Source organism: Dreissena polymorpha, chromosome 10 (genome assembly GCF_020536995.1).
Source record: "Dreissena polymorpha isolate Duluth1 chromosome 10, UMN_Dpol_1.0, whole genome shotgun sequence".
Taxonomy (NCBI): Eukaryota; Metazoa; Mollusca; class Bivalvia; order Myida; family Dreissenidae; genus Dreissena; species Dreissena polymorpha.
Genome location: NC_068364.1, coordinates 26,069,144 through 26,096,505, shown reverse-complemented (window position 1 = coordinate 26,096,505; position 27,362 = coordinate 26,069,144). Strand labels below are relative to the sequence as shown.

At 32.3% G+C, this 27,362-nt stretch overlaps 1 protein-coding gene across 2 annotated transcripts in view; it reads right to left on the bottom strand.

The window, feature by feature from the left end:
- LOC127847373 (transient receptor potential cation channel subfamily M member 7-like) overlaps positions 1–27,362 on the bottom strand; it is a 156,678-nt gene that overhangs the window by 50,894 nt on the left and 78,422 nt on the right. For both annotated transcript variants that reach the window (XM_052379240.1, XM_052379239.1), the window contains exons 9-19: positions 24,603–24,670; positions 24,013–24,154; positions 21,135–21,252; positions 12,950–13,077; positions 10,966–11,152; positions 10,298–10,439; positions 9,993–10,189; positions 7,842–7,945; positions 2,408–2,443; positions 1,214–1,342; positions 567–605 (exon numbers count right to left, since the gene is read on the bottom strand). In XM_052379240.1, coding sequence (XP_052235200.1) covers positions 567–605; positions 1,214–1,342; positions 2,408–2,443; positions 7,842–7,945; positions 9,993–10,189; positions 10,298–10,439; positions 10,966–11,152; positions 12,950–13,077; positions 21,135–21,252; positions 24,013–24,154; positions 24,603–24,670 — 1,290 coding nt within the window. The remainder of the gene's footprint in view (positions 1–566; positions 606–1,213; positions 1,343–2,407; positions 2,444–7,841; positions 7,946–9,992; positions 10,190–10,297; positions 10,440–10,965; positions 11,153–12,949; positions 13,078–21,134; positions 21,253–24,012; positions 24,155–24,602; positions 24,671–27,362) is intronic.

The window sequence follows — 27,362 nt, the reverse complement described above, 5'->3', positions numbered from 1 at the left end:
GAAAGAAAAAAAACAGACGGAAAATCGTATGTATCATATTATGTTATTACTCAATACGAAGACTCTAACGGCAAACACATTTAATCTGAAAGACACCAAATACTTATAGTAGTATCCTTTATCACACAAAACACATTCGCTCTATTTTAATTTCATGTATGTTTCTATATCACAGAACGCATTTCAGCTAGTTGTAGTTCACATGTGTATAATGCTATACTGTAGTATTATTAATATTGAAGTTCGAGGTCGACTTCGAGCTTGAACGTGTTTAGTGGTTGTGGTGCACTTTTAAGCGAGTACAATAGCATAAGTAATTAAACAGTTAGTGTGTTTATGATGAGAAGCTCCGAAAATTCACATTTTCTTCTACTATGAGTAATAATAATATATACACTATAAAATTCGTCCCTTGTTAGCGGAAGAACGTAATGACTGAAAAATGCAAACAGAACATCATTATTTGAGATGCACTGGCAATATTATGGTATGTTAACATGTGTACGGCGGAAACGAATATTTGTTTAGCATTAACGAGTAAAACTTACACATAGATATAACTTTACCTGTGACTTCAAACGTTTCAGCAATCCATCATTATCATCCTGAAATAGCAAAATACAAAATAAAACGTACATAACCTTGTAAAGTTTCAAAATTGTTTCACCGGCTTTTATATAAGTTTTGCCTTCTTTAACCTTTAGTTTTGCTGGATAAGGATAATATGTTTAGCAATTGCAAATATCGGAGTTTGTATTTGAAATAACCAGCCGACAACGTTCACAATGTCATGAAAGTAGAGATGCTACATTTACGTGACTTGCATATAGACGAGGATATACGTTTTTACATAGGTCTAATGGAGTTTCACATCCGGTATGTTAAGAATGAAATTTCGATCTTATGTTTCCTTGTTCGTTTTTAATTTCATTGACTTCAACAAGGGAATTCAGACGCCAGAAAAAATACGTGTTCACTAAGTACTGGTTAATTTTTAATAATATACAATATATTTTGGTCTGCCATTTATTTGTATTCCTTATTAAGTGTTGAATGTACAGGATTTATAAACAATACATGCTGATATAAATTGACTCACACATTTGTTGCAAAATAATTAAGTATCACCACAGCGAATATAAAATAATTTAAAATAACAGAATACCCACAACTATCAGCCATTTGACCAGAATTGACTAAAAGTTCAACTTACACATAATTCTGTGTATTGTGAAGCTTCTATCCAAGTTGAATTCATATTGACATCAGGTTGAATTAACGCTCTTACACATTCTGCATCATTGCAACCCAAGCAATAACGCATGATGAATGCGATATCACTCTGTTATACAAAAAATACACACAAGTGTTTCATATTTACCAACAAACACGTACATATACATTTTTCCAGAGTTTCCAGTCACTCAACTCAAAGCAAAAGTAGGCATTTGGTTACACACATCCAACTGATTTGGTATGTTGTTAATTTCGGATGAACATATTATTAATTTTTTGAGCAATTATACTTTTACTGTAAATTATTAATAAAGGTATGTGGTGTCTATCAAATAGCTGACTTTATTTTTTATTTAGCAGAATGAGTCCTTGAGTACAGTATAATGTAAGTGTGTCAAGGATGAGAATCACTATGGTTAACCGGATTCGTATTCAATATTCAGGTGTTAAGTTTGTGGTTTGTATGGTTTTCAGAAACAAATGTAACTGGGCATAAAAACACACCTCGCATGAATTATAAAGATGCATATTCTGATTCCGCAATATCTTCAATTTGTTAAGGTTTTTTTATATTAAGCCGTTTTTAACTGTATGTTAGTCAACTTTGTATGCAAGTAATATCACTTCACGGAATATATTGATTGATGAGTTTGTTTGCAAACATGCATTTGGTGTGACATTGTTGACACGGAGAGAGTGATATTATAACAATGACCTTCACCTCTATAATGACACATATAATAGACAATAGGCTTTTACAAATACATTATAATAAATATTGATATCCATACATGGATGTTAGTTGTGCGCGCATACATAAATTCCCCTACAAAGCTGAGAAATTATATATTTCATTAATTCACTACTTCTCACTCCGTTTTTTAGCAATAACAAGTGTCGTGTATTCTTAACTATTAACCACAATGATATTAATAACACGTCCATAGTATTAATACAACATATCACGAAGTTCCAAAGGAAGATATTATGCGTTAATCAGTCAACTAATCTCAGCGCCCTGTACGGTGAATTAGGACGAATTCCTTTCAAAGAAATACAAAAAATAAACATTGTCAAGTACTGGTTTAAACTACTATCGTCATATGAAAGCAGCGTGATACGACTTATATACAACATGTTAAAAAACGATGCAAATAACGGTAATACTTACGGCAATCAAAACTGGGGTTTTATTGTATAAATCATCCTGAAAAACATTGGGAAGTCTGAACTATGGGTCAATCAAAACATTACTAAAGTACAGTTACAGCTTTGTAAACAAAGGATAATGGATATTATACACAAACATGGCATAGTGAAGTGACAAATTCTCGACATCTCTCATCGTATTGCATATTTAAGCACCATTTTACTTTTGAATCATATTTAGATAAAGTAAATGAAGCAAACTATAGAATAAAACTTAGTAGGTTCCGCTTATCATCACATAATCTCGAAATAGAAAGGGGGCGGTATAATAATATCGAACGAGAAAATCGGAAGTGTAAACTATGAACCATGAACGTAATAGAAAATGAATATCATCTCATACTAATACGTCCAATGTGCACACCTACGAACAATTTTTTTTAAACCGCACTATTGCAGATGGCCAACAATAAATAAATTTGCAAGATTAATGTCCAGCAAAAGTAAAGCTGAAATGATAAGTAATGCGAAATTTATTTACGAAGCAAATAACTTAAGACAGCACCTCGATTCGTAATTCCATATTTAATCAGTAATCAATAAGTTATCTTGATGTTTATGGTAAAAGTGAAACATAAACATGTTAGGAATGTGTACCTTGTGTGTTTTTGCCATCACTTGCAAATATAAAATTAATGCTCATTTTCAAATGTGAGGGCTATGAACCTGTACAGGCTTAATAGATAAATAAATGTATGTTGTTTTACACTCACATATATATATATATATATATATATATATATATATATATATATATATATATATATATATATATAATAAATGCTCATTTTCATATGTGAGGGCTTTAAACTTGTATAGGCTTTATTGATGAACACCTGTTGTTGTTTGTTGTATTCTTGTATATACTAAATTAATGCTCATTTGCATATGTGAAGGCTAAGAACTTGTATTAGCTTTATTGATGAATTGTTGTTGTTGTTGTTGTATATATCTCTTGACATACACATAAAAGCATTGTATTATAATATGACGAAACAGTTCATTACGTAATTTACTTAAATGTTTAAAGTAATTTATTTAAAATATTCCACGTAGATTAGATTCTTAGAATTGTTATTTTAGACACACCCACATATCACACTCGTATTCAGAAATGTTACTTTCTCCAAATAATAGTGAAAATTCTTCCAATCGTATGTCTTGTAAGTAATTAGTAAATATAAGATGTGCAGTTGCAATATCAGATGCAATAATGTATTCCCTTCATAACTAACCATGATTACCTATTCATAGCACTATCGTCCAATTTGTATCTTCTAACATTTCTTATAAATTGTGTAATGCATATATAATGTAAGCTATGATCTTGTATAAGCTTTACAGCTGAATAAATCTTGTTGTTGTTGTTGTTGTTGTTGTTGTATCTAACACTGAATAAACCATTACTTTTCCACGTAATAATACTTATAATGTTTTATTCGTATGTCCATATATAAGGTAGCATTGTCCTCTTAGTTCGTTATCCAAAGTGAAATATGGGAACAATTTGTGCTCATGTTTATTTATAACATAACGTTGTTGCTGAGCATGATCGATATTTATGCCATTATTAAATTTTCGTTAAGGTAGCGCATCCATAATTGGCACCTTTCCAAATCTAATCTTATGTATTATTTTCTTAATCAGCATCATTTCACTGGACTTCATGTACATGCACAATTTTGTGTAGGCTTTCCGTGCTTTTAAACAATATATACCGATTTTTTTCAAAACCACCCCCAGGCTCGGCTTTTATCAAGTTTATTTACACCCCCGAGTATATGAAAGTTCAATAATTCATCCAGATTTCCAAATATGGGCATGCAGTTGGTGTGTACAGATGCAGTAAAGGTGTTTAAAGTTTAAACATAATGAAATAAAAATTCTTTTACATACATTTTTATAACTTGGATCTATGGAAGAGCGCCATGGAATGTACGCGGTTTCAGCCAAGTAGAAATTGGGTTGGTAAAAAAAACAAAGTGTCATAAAATTCAAAATCGCTTCATTTAAGAAATATTTTGAACTAAGTTTTTATAGATACATTATATAAAGCAAAAGAACAAAGAAAAAGACATATTTACCGTTTACTTTTTTAAATAAAAATAAAAATAATATGTATGATTCGTATTTTCATCAGTAAATCAACCAATTAAGCCATAACGTTGTTTTAATTTTAAAAATTGAAGAATGTGCATAACAATTGCAACATCGTAAACAATAAACATAGCTTATATGCTATATTATATCAAATTACGTTAGAAAAAAAACGCGTCGCAAAAAGTATGCGTTGTCGGCAGGATGCGAACCTGCGCGGGAAGATCCCAACATATTTCTTGTTTATCGCCTTAACCACTCGGCCACGACAACTTCAAATTAGTACCTGCTTAATTTAGATATCCATAAGTAAACAGGTAAAAAAGCTCTTCGATCTTAGAAGAAACCGCGGGAAATCATTACGGGTGCGCTACCTTGAATGGATGAAACTCATTAAGTATGTATACTGATTATGTATGCATGCATGCGTATAAAATGTGGTGTTTTCAAGTCTGTGCTCAAACGGGTATTTCGACGGTATTTCACCCAACTCCAGTATTATCTTTTATAACATTTTGCATTACCTCTTTACATGATATTTGTATTACAAAATCACGCACGTCAATTATCAACTATTACTTTCGTTCACATGGTGCAGTGTTTATATCGTGGAATGTGCTATCGCAAAATAATAATTTATTTCTATTCTGAGATAAACACCCACCATAATTGTGAATATGTATGAACCTAATGGTAACTGTATTGAATATTTGTTTGTTGTTGACACAAAAGGAAAGAAACATATAAATTGACGATTTTGTTATGCCCGTGGGAAAACCGGTTAAGCGCCATAAAGGACCGAGCAAACACACGACAAAGCGTATCGTTATATCAGTGCATATCATAGCAAGATTTTATTAACAGTTCATTATATGATATATTGAATCACATATTTGATGAAATGCGCTTCATCCGGAACGAACAAGTGAATTACAGTTTAATTGTAGTACATATGCAAAAAACAATCCCCAACATCAATGTATAGCTTACTGAAGATGCATTTCACCTTCTCACAAAAGTAATACATCTCTTATTGTTTGAACAACATTTACACAATATTTCAAGCGGACTTGAAAGCAATACTTTCTACAACTCAATTTGTGTAAGGAAAAAGGGCAATAAATGTATCATCAAAGGTCGTATTCCTTTTAATTCATGTAAATAGTAAGGTCATTTAGCTATGAACGAAGAGTAATATACACAAATTTTGGGGATTTTTGGACGTAAAGACTCAAATTCAAGGTTGAATACAAATTATGCAGGCCATTTTTAAATACTTTATATCAAATAAAATGAGCTTATGAAATATGTCTAATTTAAGTGATATTATGGGCGTTGTTCACTGTCGAAAAGAGCTGAAAACAATTAACAGGTCAAAAGAGTTAGCTAAAATGTGGTTACTGACCAATTATCTGCAAGTCATCTATCTACCAGTTGTTTATAAAAAGTATATATTATATTCGATATTTTACGTGACTCACCCAGTCCTCTAAACCGAAATGATCCGTAAAACAAAATAGTGTCTTTGTGTCGTATGAACGAATCTGCACTAAAACTAAATTTAGCTTCATATCGTACATGCATGATCAGTTGTCAAACGAAAGTACGGTTGATACTCAAATGCATTATTTTTCTCTTTCGGGATATTGTTTTAGTATGCTGATGCTGCATTAACAAATATAAGTGTATATGAAGTGAAAACACCAAACATAAACAACGGTTCCGATAAACACCTATAAACTGTAAGATAGATGCCCATAATGCCACTTTAAAGGGGCCTTTTCACAGATTTTGGCATTTTTTAACTTATTCATTAAATGCTTTATATTGATAAATGTAAACATTGGATCGTAAAAGCTCCAGTAAAAAATCAAGAATAAAATTTAAAAAAAGGAAAAGAACATTGCCCGGACCAGGTTTCGAACCAGTGACCCCTGGTGTCCTGCCAGAGTCCTGAAGTAAAAACGCTTTAACCTACTGAGCTATTCCGCCGTGTACATATACTGAACGTATTTTATACCTTATATAAGCAATCTTCGTAGTTTCACAAAATTTAACGACAAAAACAGAACTCTCCAAATTATTCAATCGTTTCGCGTTGCAACGCTTTATAATTTTTAGGTTTTCAAATCGTCAAAAGATGCATATAATGGCTATATTAGACCATGGTAAATGTTCAGTATTACTGTTTCCTTACAAATATCATAACTAAAACGAAAATTTGCGAATCTGAAACAACTTTTTTCAATTTTGTCAATTTACCAAAGCGTGAAAAGATCCCTTTAATAACAATACTTATTATACTAGAATTCGATTTACAAAGTAAAACGTTTGCATGACATATTCTTGAGGAACATTCAATCGTTGGACAAGCGAATATTACTTACAGTTTGTAGACAGCGTTTACCCAAAGTAAAAGTTCAAACACATATATATTTAGAGGTTACATTTTAAGTACTTGTAATACTCAAACTGACTATTTACATAAAGAATCGTGTTACATCTCTATCTCTGTGTAAGTGACCTTTAACCTACTAAACTTAAAGCAAAGAGGGGTCTAAACAAAGGAAAAATAATAGCTTTACAATGACAAGGTCTAAATATTCTGAATAAAACCAAGTTTATCCGCGGACTAACAGGGAATATGGATATTATATCCCCCATTTGATGGGAGAAATAAACATATATTGTTTATGTCGTTACTAGCTAGTGTCAACGTAATGTATTACATTTAGTATTCACTGTTTTGTTTGAATATGTTTCATCCTATAGAACTTGATTATTATCAAATGTTCTACTTTTCATGTATCATAAATGCAAACCCACACGTGTAAGTTACAAGAACTGCATTATTAAAGCCACTGCCTCACAAAAACAATTAATATATGCTCACAAAGCATCAGTTCCTATGAAAGAAAAACCTTCAATTTCAGTGAAAATGATGTTTATGTAAGACAGGGCTTGTTTGAAATAAAAAATAAAAATGGATTCGAATTGCGCATATACTTGTGTAACTAGTCGATTTGTTCCAAAGGAATCACAAGCTTACGTATGTATAAAAAAAATTAAATTAATAATTGCCAAACTTCATTATCAGACACATTTTTACATAGTTGTGTTTGTATTTTGATCGGTAATGTGTTCCTCAGAATCAGTGCATGCATTTGATATTTTCTTGTGTGCGTGGACGTTTTCTTTAACGCATTTTGTTAAACTTAACGCGTAAAAATCATTTCTTAAACTAGTATACACTTTTCACAAGGGTGCATTATATTTGAAACCGTAAATATTAAACTTACCTTACTTGGCTTGCCAGCTGCACAGATCAGTGGTATTACCATGTCAGTTTTTCTTTTTTGATCGTTAAGAATCCATTCCAAGAGTCTCGTCCTAACTGAACTAGCTATCAATATAGAATCACATTATTTGATCAACATTCGCTAAATCATTTCACTCAATAATGCGAACATTTCCAAATAAAACATAACAAATGCATCGGGATGTTAGTTTCATATAAGAGATCCAATAATATTTAAAGAAATGCAAAATTATGTGGACTACACTAAAGTGTTCGATTTTTTGGTAAGAGATATATTTTTAACAAAAAATTAAACTTGGTGTAACCGGTAAGCGATATGTATATGAAGTAAAATTAAGGGTAAATATGGGAAATATAATAAGGTAATAAGTTGGAGTACGGCAGGGGCAGTCACTCTCACCGTTTATATTATCGATGTATATAAATGATATACATTAATCCAATATTTTTCATGGCTTAAACGGCATACATTAACGTATGTATGCTGACATTATTTTTATACTTTATGCGGATGATATTAGTATAATTGCAGATATTGAAGATGGGTTGAAAAAGGGTTTGTTATTATAAGAACAGTACTGTGATGGATGGATACTAAATGCAAATTCTTCGTAGACAACAATACTACTTTTTAAGCAAGGTAGTAAATTAAGAAAACACATATAATTTCTCTATAAAGATAAACTATCGGAAATCTTTAGTAATTTACTACTTTTCGTATTTTTTTTACCACCTGAGGATTGTTTACACCACCCTTTGAAATCTGTTTAGGCCAGATATCAAAGCACATGTGTATACTAAATACAGGTATGTTAAAATATCCTACAATATCTGTACACTTGACTTATAATATAGGTTCACATTACCAATTTGGCATTATGCGTATTTGGCGTCTGAGGTGTGGATATTAAACGACGTTCTTGTGCTAGAAATAACTCAATTAACACGTTCTAAAAGTATACAGAATGTACAGATTTAGACTCAAAATAATTTAATACATGTTCAACTTCTTTCTGTGAATGTAGTTAGATATTGGTTACACAGTTTTAAGTTAGAGGACCGTAAATATTACATGACCACTTTCTAAAAAACTGGCAAATTAGCTCTTTTTTATTTTTTAGAGGTAGGACTTTTGTTACTTTCTTTGATTTTTAAATAGCTCGTATCAAAACAAACAAGTTTAGAAGTGTCTTAAGTAGAATTCGTGTATCTTCATAAAGACTCAAAGCTGAGAACGTGGGATGGCAAAAACATACCCCAATTCCATACGAGGAGATACAGTGTATGTTATAGGTGTCATATGCTCGAAAATTGGTATCACTTTGTATTTGAATTCAAACTATATACAGAAATGCGAAAGTTGAATATTGATAAATATTATTGAAATAAAACGAAATATGTTTAAATGTGTTGAATTATTCAAATCCGAAAACGGTCAAACCAACAATTATCGTGCATTGTATGTGTACAAAGCCTGTCAACTGCTAACCTGTTTAATATTTACTATGATGGTCCTTAAATAATTATAACACATTCACACATAACCATTGTATTTAGATGTAACACGATAACAAGGATTGCTCTCTCGCTCTGTTTTGTTAGTATATGAAAATGCACTTCATGTGTATACAGTGTACTAGTCCCTTGACCATTCGTTTGTTTGATACATAACATTTGTTTGCTGTATACTGATGGACATGCGTCTATTGTATAAACAATACACTGTTAAATCTGTGTTACAATTATAGGTCACTTGCTATAAATAAGGATAAATATGCCTCCAAATAGGGTTCCTGTATGTCGTTTAACAACTATCATAACAATTATCATACATGATATCATTAATATTGTATAGACTATGCTGATAGCGAGTACATTCTAAATATTATGGTACATTCTTAAAAACTGCAGATACATTATTACACATCTACACGTATTATAACATTATATGAAATAGAGTCATATTTATTTTCATCAGACATAACATTATTAAAATCAGATTTAACAGTATATTTACGACCAACATAAGAAAAGACATATATAATATAATTTTCGTATTTAGAGAAAACTCGATTAATATTCAATACATATCGACGTACGAAGAAAAAGTTTACCACGAGCTAGTACGAACCTTTCCAAACAACATCCACGATCATCTGCAAAAGCATTGTGGACATGTCGCTAACATGTATGACCGCCAATAGACGTTCCTTCTTGTAAGCTTGGAAAAGTTGGCCTCCTTCAGGAGTTCTAACATATTCCTTACTTAAGTTGTTAAACACTTCCTCTCTGAGTTGATGCTTTCTGTCCGAAATGGCACTGTCTTGTCTAATAACCAACAAGAACTGTTAATGAAATTTCATAAAGCATACATACCATATTTTGTGAACATATTAAATCGATTTCACATAATGTTTTTATTTAAAGAAGAATTACCGTTTGCAATTATCCGAGTCAGTAGTGACTACAACCACGGAAGGTAGGTCATATTCCATAGCGAATTTTACAGTTTTCGCTGTGGTTTGGTCATTAAACAGAAGTTTTACGAGTAGAACTTCCCAATATTGGTTGAAATCCCCTGAAAGTTACACACGTGAGTGATGATCTTAGTCTCTAAAGGCAAATTAGTTGGAATACTTTTGAAGAGTTGCTTGTGTTCTTTTGACATTATTACTTGTTAAAATGTACCAATTATAGTTATGTAGCGGTGCTTTTTAAATACTATAATTTACATGTGACGCTTTTCAGCGTTGGATAGTTTTAGGGACTACAAACGTGTAAAAAAAACGCCCGCTTTTAAATGTTACTAAAAGTATGGGTTTAAACATGTACATAATAATGTTTGACATTTGCGGTACAAATTAAGTTTATGTTACTTTTGTTACCAAATAAAATTGACACAGCTATTGTAAGATGTGTATGTTTGTGTCATTCTACTAACACGTGTGTAAAGATAGTGCTGTATGATAGTGTAATTTCCGGGCACGAGTCATTTTATCGTAAGTTAAATGTTAAGGTGATTGCTTGCGAACAACTAATATTATTACCATATTTTCAAAACCTAGTATATATATCATATATACAGATTCAGTATAACTGCCTACCATTCATCCTTGATCGGATCATTTCGGACGAAATTTGTTTTTCTAGAATAGCTCGAAACTCAAGTTCTTCCCAGCCGAAGCTGTTAAGCGTAGAGTTGTCCACTAAGACGAAAAGGTGGTTTTCCGTACTCAAACGTTTAACGGTGTTGACCACATGATCTTCATATTCACAGACGCGTGTACTATCCTTAAATTAAAAAAACATGGTACAATAATTGTAAACATATATACTTATGTATAACATATTTAGCCTCATTATTTTAGAACACACCCACGCATACACGTAATGTTTGTTTGTATATCGTATATCAAAGTAACAAAAGATATTTGAAGGCTTTCGATCAAATATTAACCCCATTATTTTATTAAACCGTGCCATATGATGATATGTTATATATTTGATAATGTATAAACACAACTGAAAATGCCGTTACAGTTGTAACCTCATTTACAAATTTGATGGGAATTGTTTCTCATTTCTAGTTTTCCTGTTGGAAATTGAATCGCTTTCTTCACATGTCATCGTTTAAGTGAAAAGTTCACTGAGTGAAAACTGTTATCGAATCGGATGCTTATATTTCATTTAACAAATAATTGTTTCACAAATGTAGACCAATGTGAACATTGGTTATATCAAAACTCGTTGCGGTTTGACCTGTTCGCGTGTTTATTATCTGTGTTTGAAGATCTTATATATGACCTTTCAGACGCGTCGGAAGCTGTCGATCCTTTGGGAAGCGAAATGTGTTCGATAAGCTTTTTATGTCAATTGAGATGAATTTAATACGATTAATCCTAAGAGAAGTAGGTGCAAAAGTCTATTTAAGCTATCAGTCGTTGACAATCACACCCCTGTGAGCGCATCGTAATGTGTAGCTTATTGATCGAGTCAAGTGGACCAGTCTCAGTTACTTTGTTTCAACTTCACAAAAAAGCAAGCTTTGTTGAGCATTTAAGCAGCTTCATCAAAACATTTAAAAATGTATTTCTCGTCTTTCAAATTCGAACATTTTATAGATTGTTTTCCCTAAGCAATGATGCAATTATAGAGCGGACACACACACAATCCATCGATGTATAACCTATTAGGAGCACATTAACAGTATTTCCCCAAAATCTGGATCTGGAACTATGTCTAGAAATGACTTAGTTGTAGATAGGCTCAACATAGGACCAACGGACTGAGGGACTGAGAGCGACGTTAACATGACAAGAGGTAAACGTAATTACATAAATTCCCTGTTTGTGAAACACATGAACATAATTTCATACGTTATATAACGTTATATAACCTGTTGTTACCGTAGAGACATGGAAAGGCTTTGGAGTTGAATGGGAAACATGGTGATGCGTTCCAAACATGTGAATCTCTTTAATTTGGGTTCAAACGTATAACTTGTTTTTTTTTACTTTGATTTGATTTTCCACAAAGTTACACGTATTAAGTAAATACTATGAACATGGTAAACAACACTATGCATATACGAAAATATTAAGGGCATATTGATTTAAGAAAGTCTGTGAAAGATGTTGTAATGGATCAATTATTGACGATCGTTGAATTCAAGTAATGTCGTGCCACTCCAAAGCAACACATGCGTGCGTTTCTAACTTGGACGTATCTTGTGGAAATCGTATGCGCTTGCGGCATATGAAGTTCGTTTCGGCGATTTTGAAATAATAGATGTTCTTATACATATCCAGTTTCATTTCGATTCACAATCACACAATCGAGACGCATTATATAAGCATATCCAGTTGCGTGTACACCAGATGCGTGTAAACTCCTTAAATAGTTACTGAATAACAATTATTATACTTATATAGTATTCGCTTACGCGGTATTTGTTTTAGATTGCAACATGTAAGTTAAATAAATTAATTTAAATTATTATTAATTAAAAAACCAAACATATATGTTTTGTCGCTTATTTGTCATCGATAACTTATGTGTTCATATCTGTATTTCGAAGTTCAGTCTTACTTTGTAAGCCTTGCGTATTATAGCGGTCACTTTCTTGCGATCTCCTTCGTATACAGCTTGTTGAAGCTCGTCTCTCACACAATACGGCTCGGGATTCCTAAAGTGTTCCTTCAATAGATCAAAGCGCCCTGAAAGATAAATACTATGTATAACAAATATTTTTTCCAGTATTAAACAAAATAATATCAGCATCATATTTGTAATGACATTTGATTAAAAAATATATCATTCGTGAAGCAAAGTGTCGATGAGAAATGCACATAAATGAAATGGAAACAACGTGACATAATGTCATACACAAAATCCATTACATACTAAGGCATGCTTTAACACGAATTGTCAGGTTGACTTTTATATTTCTGCTATATTTGTTAATAAGAGTTATTTCAAATGTCTATACACAACATTTGTGAAGCTTTATTTGTCATTTGGTATATTACTTCTGGAACTTGTGTGGTACTATTTGTATTTAATTTGTAGTTTATCTACTGCGTTTAATATTATTATATCGTAATCGTGATGCAACTTGAAACCTTTAAGTAGGGATTAAAAATGCGAGCTTAAAAAGGTGAAGGTCACCGATGTTTTCGATGAAATACACACATGTTGTCGTCGTATAAAACCATATATTAATCGGCAACCGAATGTATGTTTTTAAGATCCCGACATGTTATAAACTCAAGTACCATTTTAATTCTACTTTAATGAATTGAATATAAGCAACACTGTTGTATTTTAAGAAGCTTAAAACAGTTTAAGTAGGTCATCAGTATTTCTATTTAACAGAACAGAACATGCTCGTAAAATAACAAGCGCACTGCTATTTCATTTCAAAAGAAAACATATGTTCGTACTTCGGATAAATCATAATGGTTGAAAAATTAAACACAGCATATTGTATAAATAAACAGTCATTGAACAATGTATTCGAGATTGAAAGCTGGCATGTGAAAGTAAAGTAGATGAGATTGTTTCCCGGTCTTTTAAGATGGTTAAAAGTATCAAACTTGAACTTTTGTAATAATTTGACATGAGTTTTTCCTTTATATTTTTTGCCACTAAATTACAATGAGTAACTTCAATAATGAGGCGAATTATTATTCCAGTCATGATTTGATCAAACTGAGTACAGACCACCATATGATGTCGAATATCAAATATGAAACACCGAACCCTTGATTAACAATTTTTTTTTAATAATCGATGTTTACTATTCTATTCGTTATAAATAGTTTGACCCCTGGCGAAAGGCAAGATGTTACATGCAAACAACTATCCTATGGGCCCTGCAGTTTCATAGAAACAGATTTTAAAGTGTTTACTATATATACGGAAAACGAGTTACCCATACGGCGGGGCAAATTTTACACAGATGCATGATTTTAACAAACTTGGAAAAGGACCAATTATGTGGTTAAAAGCCAAATTTCAAACTCAGACCCAAGGGGTTTAAAGAATATTTTTTTTTTAAATATTTATAATAGAAGTCTATATTAATATTGTTTCCCTGCGCGTGGCTGGTTTGACCCCAAGGGGCATGATTTGAACAAACTTTGTAAAATATTACAATACAATGATACATGCCAAATACCAAACCTCTTCGCCTTGTAATTTCAGAGAAGACGATTTTTTTAAAGTTTTGTGTATATACGTATACAATGAAACAAGTCAACACTAGAACGGGGCCAATTTTGACCTCAGTGGGATATTTTAAACCCCTGACCATTGCAGATTCTTAAAAGAGGATTTTAAAAGTGATTACCTATATAAGTCTATATCAATCAGGCAGATTTGAGCAAATCAGATATGCACCACAAGACAATGTTTCACACAAAATAGTTATCTCCTAGACCATGTGGTTTCAGAGAAGAAGGGCATCGGCATATGGGTAGCTGTATGCTTTTGCATACACTCCCTTTGCTACACGGTCTAAAATGGTGTTGTTTGTTAGGTTACCCGAAAATCAATCCTAAATTGGACGCTTAACATACAATCAAATTCGTATGGCAATAAAATGTTTTAAAAGATACACGTGTTAAATGTCAGCCGATGTGAATAGCAAGGCGAATGGCAGTGAAACTGAAGGTTGCTTGTGTTTTGTCAATATATTGGTTAATATACGGATTTGTATATTTTCTAGTAATTCGTTGAAAGACAGACCGGTCTGTGCCATAACATTGATATTACATTAAAGTGGAATCATCTTTTAATAGTTTCATGCCCAGCCTATGCTGTATATGGATTTCAAGTTTGGGTCATTTGTGTCAAAGATCTCAGACGGTAACAAATTATTGGTCAAATGTCAATACGTTCTTCGAAAATAAGTGATGTGGGATAACCTGACAATAAACGCATGTCCACCTTAAAACAATACTGCATATACATTGTTAAAACATTTAATCGTGTGTTCCCGAGATCTCGCGCGAAACACGATATATTTCATTTAACAATTATTTATTAATAATGAAATGGCAATACCGCCCTTCAAAATCCTTGACATACAACCATTTGGCAATGTGCACATGTACAAACAAACTATAAATATACTGCATATAATTATCCATCGAATTTGGATCACAGGCGTCCGAGACTTTTATGGCAACGATAAAATGACACAATCTCTATGAAAATTTACCGGAGCGCAACGATATGATAATATGCACTTGCCAGCCTTGAAGTGATATTGAATTTACATTTTAATGAAATTAAAAATGATAATATAACCCTCATGGTTAATCACAATAAACAAAACAACTTCATGTTGTGGCTCAACAGACAGTCAAGATTTTTTATATATGTTGACGTTTAACGCATCTACATGCCGTTTATGTTTTCGCGACGAAGCACATTTTATAAATAGGTCGTCTATATTATGCAGTACAGTGAGCATTTAGTTTCCTTATTCAATTCATACATTTAAAAGCCAAATAAAACAGCAATGCCAATGATAGTATTGATATAGGTATTCAGTTTAAACTCATACATTTGAAGCTCAATTGCATAGGAAGCCTAAGGCTTATAAAAACGCCCTCGAATCTGTTTCCAAAGTAAAACCAGTATTTGGTTTATTTGTGGGAGATCTAAAGAACCCGGTCGCTAGGCGAACACCATGCCCGTTGCGCCAGGGTTACCTTAAATATTGGTTAATAGCTATATAACGGAATAACATTCACAGTCTCCATTTATAGCATCATACAATATACATGTAGTTCAAATTATCACTATTAATAGTTATCATCATATTGAAAATACGTTATTTTACGCTTTATAAATATTAAACGTATTCTTCACAGTTAACAGTGCCGGTATGACAAACTTGTTATCCCGTTATTCTTTATGAAACTCCTATAAAGGTCAAGTTGTTGTCACGACTATGTTTTCTTGTTATAAACCATGCTGGTTCCGTTGCTTTAAATTTAAAATAGTAAATAACACTCAAACAACTACGTTAAAATATGTTAACCAGTCTCTTCCAATGGTCATTATCATCGATTGCCAGAATGACAAAGTATTATTATTTTAAATGTAAAATATGTAAAACAGAAATAAGATATTAGAGTCCACCAAACTAACCACTCTCTGATAATGTTTGGATTTTTGTTAATCAATATTAATAGCTACAGCTTACAAATTTTTAAATATGTTTTGCTCATTAAGAAAACCCATGTTGCATTATGAATTAAGGAATCAGAAATCAAGTGGATTTAATGAGAACTAAATTAGTATCAAGCATATCAAACATATTCATGGAAAACAAGCTAGATACATAATAATGGTTGAACGATTTAATATAAAATGTAAATGGTTATTTATGATATCTAAAATAAATAAAACTGTAAAATATGTATATGGACAGAGGTTGAAATAAGCGTTGTTCAATAAAATATAGTTGAAATTTTAATTGCACACAGTTTAATTAATCATGTTAAACACTAAGTAGGCACAATGTTTTGATTTTCTTACGCGCTTAAGAACATAAGTTCAACACAGCAAAACAAATCTTAATCGATAATCATTTAAGAAATAATATTTTTCTATCATGGTTTGTTGTCGAATAACCCACAGTAAGAAGTATAGATTCGAACGAATTAAATCACGAGTGCGAAGCACGAGTGATTTGATAACACGCATCTATACTCCTTACTGTTGGTTATTCGACAACAAACCATCATAGAACAATATACTCCTTACTGTTGGTTATTCGACAACAAACCATCATAGAACAATATACTCCTTACTGTTGGTTATTCGACAACAAACCATCATAGAACAATATTATTTCGCTTCTTACACGATTAAGATTGATTTGGTTCAAGCTTTTGGATGTGAACTATATTTTTCAATACTCCGCCCTTCTTAGTACAAATTTCACTTTTTAATGACGTCTTTGAATTGTGCAAACATATGACGTCGTTTTCATTCATAAATATTTTGCAAATGACGTCACTTTCATTGCAAAAAAACAATCGAAGAAACTAAATGACGTCACGGTTATTGGTGCTACTGAAAAGCTGACATGCTATAAATGTTTCTTAAATACGTTTCTTAAGATATAACATTCTTTGCAGGCGTGGTTATGCCACTTATTACGAAATATACAATTCGTTGTTTTATTACATTTATATGCTACATGTATTACATTTATTTTAGAGCGGGTTTTAGCACGTGCATGTTACTGCAATATTTTCTTGATTTATTCGGAACTATTTTCGAGAAATTAGGCTCCGCCCATAATTTATTTAAGAAATAGATCGGCTTCGGTCCATATACTATTTGGGGCTGCCTGGCTGGTCACTATTCTGCCATTGGGCCCTCAGTGAGGTTTTCTAATTCTTATATTATACCGAACATTTTTGTACAGATAAATGTCAATATAAATTAAAATTAATAACACAATATAAATTCCATAAATATTATCAGTTACTATTAATAATATGCACCGTATTATTGTTGTGCGCGAGTTGTCTCCCTGCGAAAGTTGGACACGGAAAAATTTCCTTCTTTTTACTAAATTCATTATTTTGTAAAGCATTTCGCATATTGAGATACATTTTATATAGAGATAACTGCTTTCATCGAAGACAACATGTTGCAAAAAATTGATACCAAATATAGCATTTAATTTATGTATTTTTTAAGATGTGATTATTAATTAAAATAAAACACACACTCGTGACCTGCCAAACGAATCGTGACTATTAACAATATGTACGGTATTATTGTTGTACGCGAGTTGTCTCCCTGCGAAGATGGACACAGAAAAATTCGCTTCTTTATACAAAATTTATTTTAACTGTAAAACATTTCACATATTGAGATACATTTTATATAAAAACTATTTGCTTTTATTACAGACAACATGTTGCAAAACATTGATCCCAAATATAGCATTTATTTTTTATAGTTTTTAAGATGTAATTAATAATAAAAAACACACACTTGTGACCTGCAAAACGAATAATGCGTTTACCCTGAGTATATAAAGAAAAAATCAGTGCGTTGTAAAACTTGCATGTTACATATAACCATTCTAGCTGGCACTATTACATGCGCGCGCATCTTTACAGGGCACTATTCAAAATAGCGCCCGCTGACTATGCGCGCGCATCTTTACAGGGCACTATTCAAAATAACGGACCTGTGAAGTTTATATACGCAAAGAAGAAACAAATTTATGTGAGGTATAATATTGCTGAATAACCCAGATGATTTCCTTCTTTTTCTATACAAAACAACTCGCGTGCCGTGTTAGAATTATACCAGTTGTACGCCGGCCCTTACTCGGCCGCGAAAATTGAACTGTTAAAACTGTAAAATCTTCTTATAAATATATTGCAATACATTTTTTTAATATCCAACCCACATATACTATGATTTTATTTGACATTATGTACTCTTTGATTCAATTTAATTTTTAAATAAGAAAATGCCGGCTCTTTATCCGCTTAAAATAAGGAATACGGAACGTATTTTTGGGTAAGAACGCAGAAGTTTTTTTTATTCCGCATAAAAAAGCACTAAGGAACATTTTACCGTATTCACCCGCGAACAAAAAACCGGGTGATAATTATGGATACCTCAGTATAAATGTATTGCAATTACTATGTTTAATATCCAACCTACATAGACTTTTTTTCAGTCATATGTTGTACCCTTTGTACATGTTATCTATTATTTTAGTAAGACATGGTAGTTCTTATGCGGCTTGACAAAAGGGTAAGTAATTCCTTTGTCCATATTCAGCCGCGAAAAGGTATCTGGAATATATATCAATTCAAATAGTAGAAATTTATAAGATTGCATTTTGTATCGCCAATGTTAAATATTTGTATTAGGTCTATTTGATGTGAAATTACTATTCGAAGTAAAAAACGCCAGTTCGGATTCAACAAAATATCCCATTCAAGCGCGAAGAAGAAACATGAACATGATAATTATCTAAAACATAAATAAAATGTTGTCAAGTACTCTGACATAAATTTTACATTTTAGTTACAATAATTTTTCGAATTTATGGATTACCTTCAGGCTTAATAAGTACATCAGCAGTTGTCTATCCTGATTGAATAAGGAAAAGAGATCTTGTTCCTTATTCCTTTTGCTGCATCAATGTATGAATAAATGACAATTGGTTTTATTTTGATTTACTTGAGAATTGTATTATTGGTCTTAAAAAATTGATATATCACATGCTTAGTTTGAATGAGGAACTAGGAACAAGGAACTAACTACTATTCACATTTCGTCAATATATGGATAAATCGAAAGCATGACAAAACACCAATGATTCCACTTAAAATAAATCATTAATAATAAAATGACCATAATCTGCGCATGGCCTGATTGATAAGAACGATGCCTTAAATGTCGGTTTAGTCATCCCCTTATATTAAGATTATGAAAAATACGTTTCTGACATTTTTAGGAAAAACAAATATTACCTTTAACATGTTCATATTTAAATTAATTGGCGATAACTTCATTAAAACTATGTGGAGCTGTTCTGAATTTCTGAAGACATTGTGACACAATACTATTAATATGTTTAACAGTTTATGAAATCTTAATTTTCGCAAATTGTTGGAAACGCCCAATTGTTTTTGATATTTTTTCTTATTATCAGTTATCAAAGAGCAATAACTAACTGGAAAAATTATTTGAGTGGAACTACCTGGCAATAAACGAGTGATCACACTATGCTGTTTTTTATTTCACCGTTCTATTGCATCCATATGCATTGATGAGATCTTCGGCGGGAACATGTTTTTATTCCCAAAGAGCAATAAATCCCGAGCATATTATGACAGTGGAAGTAAGTGACAGTAGTAGACACACCATCAATCTATAAAGATACTAAATATAAATTGTTTATTGCATTCGGATAAGAAGTTTCTGGCATTTCACTCGGAAACGAAATAGGCTAGTAATTAATTAAGAAAGTGAGGTGGCGCACACTCCGGGTCCACACATTATACAGCCTCCAGCGTGGAAGAACTTCATAAACTTCGAAATACACACGCACATTCATGTAATGTCTGATGCAGAAAATATGATTGGAGCGGACTAGTTTAGCGGCGACTATCGGGGAGCATAAAAAACTTAGATAGTGTGAAAAAAAAACTGATTGTTATATTCTGTTTGGTCAAAGCAGTTATTAAATAACTTTGACTTCTTGTTTTCAACAGTCGTGCGTTTTTAATAATAAGAGCATTACATGTAAATTCAGAAAAAAAAACTAATTTAGGCCAGTGAAAATGTTTCCTGAATAAATATAATTCGATGTAACGGAGTGTAAGACACATAACACAAGTATGTTCACATATCGGAAAGTTCATTTTACATAAATTTTCCAAAGAAAAAAAACGCAAGTGTAAACTTAAAACGCCTCCATGTATCTTCTTAAAACACTGTATCACATACTTCAGTTAAACGTGTAACATGACATAGTACCAATGTTTTGGTGCTTCCAATATTGTCCGTTCGTAACTTGGTGGCTTCTTGTGCATTATTTTACTATATTTATCATTGTGATCAAATTAAAGTTAATGTTCTTCAACTGTGAACTGCGAATTCTTTTTAAGTGGAGACCGCAGTTTTCGCAGTGAAATATAATTTACAAATTCATATGACTTATTCCTAATCTCTTAACAGAAACGAATGCAATGCTTTGAGTGGCTATTCTTACCTTGATTCACAAGCGCAAGATTTGAGTGATGGTACCAGTCGATATTGCCGCACACTCTTACGTTAATGGCACGGTCGGGGTTATTTTCAAGCACTATTGCACCAACTTTACCGATTGTCTACAAAACAAAAATCGTTATTCATATTAAGTGCATAGACGTCTGCAATACACGAGGAATAAAATACAACTTTAACATTAACCCACACTTTAAGAAAATTAAAAAAAATGAAATAACGATTTGTAAGTGTATATTTGATGTATTTCATTAAAAAAGTGTTCAGTGTTTTTGTTTCACTACGTATGTTTCATGCAGTCGCTAACAAGCGAAGCGTGCGGACATTCAAATACGCAGAGGCAAGTTTATTTAAGTATCCGCATTCCTTAGTATCAAAAGCAGTGTCATCTTATATTTTATTAATAAATTCACATAGTAAACGTGTGCCTACACACTTAAATGACTAACTGATCATGTCAAGACAAGCACTTCTAAAAATCACCGATATTTTGTACAAAAAGGCAACTATATTGTACTTCAATTGTTCACTTTTGTTCAATGTACAACACATAATGAAATATCGATTTGTTAGCCTTGTTTTTATCCTAACTGTTTCAACACAAATTGACACAAATTCTAACTTGGCTTAGATATGATCAAAATAAACGTTTTTATTCAAGAATCTTAACGATCGCATTCTAAATGTGGCATAAAGAGTAGTTACAATGTATTAATCAGATTTGAATCGGGGATCTATTTCTGAATCTGAATCGGCACAATATGAATATGTTCTATAGAAGAAGTTACTTCGAGATTTGTAAAACGTGTGTCAATATGTAACAGTTGTGTTCAAATCCTCAAGTATACGCTAGTTGGTGACAAGATTAGGTTCTATATAAGAAAAAGAAAACCCATCCGCACGTCAGGGCATACCAGTGTTCAGCCTGGCAGACACAAACTGCATATGGACGCCAGAAGTCGGCTTTGGTAACAGCCTGAACCTTTTTTCGACAGTACATTCTGTTCACAAATGCTATTTTACTTTAATGGAACACAGGGATACGATTGTGGTTGTAATTCGAGATTAAAACACCACCGGCATTTGTGCTATGATCGGCTAAAGCTTTTTTCACACGCTCAGTTAATCGAACAAATCTAAACGCTTTATGAGCATTCCTGAAAATTTGCATTTTTCACGACTTAACAATCTATTGTGATGACAATTTATCACGATATAATAATCAATCTATGCCGACTTCGGTACAGATATTATACAGAAGCGACATATAAGTTCATAGTAAACAGGAATCAGTGAACATGCACGAAAGTACGAACAAGTATATAAATAAAACGTATTTTAATATTTATTTTCGGTGCGTATATGTGGAATTTATGTTGACTATTCCTGATCAAGCCTGAACTCCCGAATCACTGGATAATTTAGAAATATCTGTGATTGCTACAACAAGAGTTACATTCATGAAATAGCAGTTGTTGAAAACGAATGTTTTATTTGTGTGCAAGTAATGTGCCGATTTTTATTCCATGTTGTGCAAGGCAGATATCTCTCGTTAACATTAAACTTCATAACAAACTTCAACGAAATTAATGATGTATGTTAACATACTTCTCATAATATTTCTTAATCAAATACATGGTGTGTTTTTTACAAGAAATTGTGTATGTGTCTGTCATCGTTACAGTCTACAGCTATACAACTATCTGAACATTTAACCAACTTCACTAAAATTTGAAGATCCCAAAATTGCCGAGCGAGACGATTTTCTTTCACAAGCTCGGCAGCGATCACAATATTTATAGTAAGAATACTACAAGATCGGGTTGCCTAAATAAGTTTGCCATTTATACAATTCAAATCGGCGTATGATATAATACGCTTGATGTTGGGTTTTTACGCGTTGATCGACCACGACTGGACACGAATGAGAAAATACAGCCCGATTAACTATCAAATTCACGATTCTTTGAGATTGCAACACATTGTAGCAGAACATGTTGTTTTTCGTACAATACAATATGTAAATATCTTAGTACAAACATAATGATTTGCATAGAGTTGTGGTATAGTGTGGTTCCTTTTGATGAAATGTTAAAATAAAACAATGTCAAAGCTTGATTCGGTTCATTGTTTCTTGTTAAGTTTCGAATAATGAGCTGGGGTATTTACATGTATATAAAAATAAGTGTGACTTTTATCGCATGCACTGATTTGAATAATAAATACTTAATAATTTTAAAGGTTTTAAGTTTGGCTGATATGAAGTTAATGTAAAAAGTATAAAATGCTGATTTCGTTTGAACAAAAAATACTATTCAAGCGCGAAAAATTTACCTGAAATATTATTCTTAAACATGAACTTAATGTGTTCTAGTTGATTAACATAGAATTTAACTTGTCGAATAGCTGTGTCTAACGTGAAAATGGTTTACGGTTATGTCGTCAAGTTACAAAGCAGCAGTTGCGTATTGGTCTTAAACATTACTAGGCAACTAGTTTCTTAGTCGTGAATTAACACAAACTAAATGTTGCAGAGGTAATCACTTTTTTAACGTAAAGAAAACTGTATGCTAATAATGTAGAACTGACAACCTACATACCTGTTAGTTAAATCATGTGGTCGTTAGGTCATTATGCATAACAATAGAGAGTTTGTTTCGCTAATATGTTTTCTCTTGATTTATTACCGGAAACTTTGTTTCTAATCATTGGTATATTAAAAATTATTAAAATCTCCGTTTAAACCAACACATGTAAGTGGCACGGACACGGCAAAGAATAAAATAGTCTAGTACAATTCACAGTGACGACCATAACCATTTCAATATTGTGTCATTATTTACCTAACCCATTTCTTAACGTACCCGCTTCTTCTGGTCGGTCCAATGGGCAGTCGACTCGGACCCACGGATCATCACCAGGTCACCGTGAGCAAAATCGTGATCAACGTCTGAGGAAGCAATATCATTACCATCTGTATTCAAATCATCTGGGCCGAAAGTCGTCCTGAAATAATATATGCATTGGGAAACTCTATGCTAAAAATATGTCAGTATTTTACCTGCAAAGCATACGAATGCACGAATTGCTTGAGGAATTTGTTTAGTGCTTGTTTGTCTGAATGTTTCATATTTTCATATTGAAATTTATTTCAAGTGTATATCGATAACGAGTTTTTAGTTCACATACTTTACTTCATAGATGGGGAAGGGAAATAGAATTAGGAATATTTGCAGGTCTTATCTCATAGAGAAGTATGTCGTCGACGGAGAAACGAATCCGCGATCTTTATATGTTTAGACCAGCGCTCCACTCACTGAGGAAGCCGAAGCGGAAGAATGCTTTTCAATTAACTGGTTGAGATTGACTTCGTTATTTAATTATGTAATACAAAACTTACAAAGAATGTATTGACATGTTTTAAACATAAATACTAGTCGATCAGCGTGTGTACCTTCCATTGGCGTCTACGACAAAAAAGTTACCACTGCAATCTACGCCGAACGACATACTTGTAAATTCCTAAAACCAAGAAAGAACACTATAACATATCATATGACAATCTTTGTATATGTTGAATGATACAATATCTATATTTTGCATGGCCCCATGTCACGTGAAATAAAATATTTAATATTAATGTTTTTAGTAATTAAGACATAGATATAAAATAGCAATGCAATGAAGGTACAATAATGATTAAAAACTAATTAGCACATATCATGCGCCACAATTATCTTCTTTTAAATATAATGCACTCAAAGGACAAGTATTAACGCAATTGATTTCAATCATTTAGCAAAATACTTCATCTTTAAATGTAAATGAGAATAATAATTCTTAGTTCGAATGTAAAATGTATATTTTTATAAATAAAAACGTTTTAAAATATATCAAGCTCATTTATCAATAACCAAGTTTATTTTATATTATTTAAACAAAATGAAGCTCCTGCAACAGTCGCTCGAGAAAAAGCTGAGGATTGCACGTGGCCATTTTTTATCGAAAGGTAACACTTGCCAAACTGTGCGACACAGCACGAAAGCACTAGACACAACTCTTAAGTACGCGACAAATACAAACCAATTATGGATCGGCGTCACTGAACAATCAATGCGATCATCATAGGCTACTTGATGGCTATGATGGGTAACGTGCTCGTATCGGCACACCTTCGGCACAATAGCACGTGAGCTTCAGACCAAGGTCTAATGATTTCGAAAAGTTGCCTATACGGGCCTATTGTACACCATAGCCGTGTTTTTACCTATTTATTATATACCTTAAACGAGTAACAACTGCATAATTTACCAACATTTATTTAAGTATGTACCCTTAATGTTTGTAAATCTTATCACTAGTTGAAAGTACGCAAAAATGTGACGTCATTTGTGCGTGTAGCTTTTAATCATAACGGAAAAGGAATACAAAAGAAGTAAACATGTTTTTTGTGCGTGTAGCTTTTAATCATAACGGAAAACGAATAAAAAAGAAGTAAACACGTTATTTGGGCGTGTAGCTTCTAATCATAACGGAAAACGAATAAAAAAGAAGTAAACACGTTATTTGTGCGTGTAGCTTTTAATCATAACGGAACACGAATAAAAAGGAGTACCCACGTTATTTGTGCGTGCAGCTTTTAATCATAACGGAAAACGAATACAAAAGAAGTAAACACGTTATTTGTACGTGTAGCTTTTAATCATAACGGAACACGAATACAGAAGAAGTAAACACGTTATTTGTACGTGCAGCTTTTAATCATAACGGAAAACGAATACAAAAGAAGTAAACACGTTATTTGTGCGTGTAGCTTTTAATCATAACGGAACACGAATACAGAAGAAGTAAACACGTTATTTGCGAGTGTAGCTTTTAATCATAACGGAAAACGAATACAAAAAATGTAAACACGTTGAAGCGCGTATATAATTGAAAAACGAAATAATTAAGTGAATGTTGAAGGGACATACCAACGTTTTCCCCTTAAATATATATGTGTATTAAAACAATGCATGTTTCCTTTTTTTCGAACATATATATTTTAAGCTTTATTGCTATGTTAATGAAGTAATGGGGCAAAAAAATTGTTTTCTATATATATACCGTACTAACCGTCGATATTTCCCTTTAATGAAAAGGTTATCTATATCCGGAAAAAACGCTTTGCGCGACTATGACATTAAGTATCATACACGCACTCGCAATATAACGACCTACCGTCAATACTCTAAGTTTTGAACACTTTAAATGTTCGACCCTCTATTTTAGCCTATTTTTGTGTCTCTTAAGGTATTAGCACACTAATGGGAAATGTTGATTTTTTCTTCTTTCTTCGCATAGTTCTTAGTGTTGTGATATTGTGCATTGATAATTAAAGTTTACATGTAATTCAACGTACAATATTTTTTTTGACATTTAAAGTTTTCAACCCAGACATTTTTTTTGTCTGAACCATGTATCTACAAGTTGTATTCTCTTTAATTCAAATATTGAACAAACAACATTGCAAAATATATACAAATATGATAGTTTATAACATGTAAGATAAGAACTAAAGAAAATATGAACAAACAAGTGATGCAATCATCCTTCGGAAAACAAGAAATATTGCAATCTCTAGTTACACGTCTTTTTTAAATAAGTTGTCAAAACAAATGGCATAAGGAAATTGCTATCTTTGAACAAAGAAATCATCTACATTGTATGCTTGAATGAAAAATATAGAAAAAATGGGGATCAGCAGCGAATACGAAAGTTCCTGCTTCCCAATCAAGAGAACACCCCCCCCCTTTTCCAGGAACGTCATTGTGAATTTAAGATTTTTATACGTGAGAATAAAGATGAGTAAAATGTTAAAAGATAGATAAAAAAAGGAAAAGCTTATAATAAACTTATACACATATTCACATACACACATCTCATATCATGTGTGACATAGAGCCTACTCAGTGCGGTAAGATTTGCAAAACTAGTTTGAAATTGCATTTGAAATGCGTTCTTCCATAAATAAGAGTTGAACATATAACAAGGAAATAAGAACATTACTAATTAAGTAACAAAGCACATTAAATCATACAATTTTAAAGGAAAATATATCTATCAATTAGTTGTGAGATCATTTAACTTATGTTGACATACAAAACAAAACATGATTGCCATGGTCGTTTTTTAAAGAACTCCGACAAGTTGGAATGAGTGTCTCCAAAAGCCG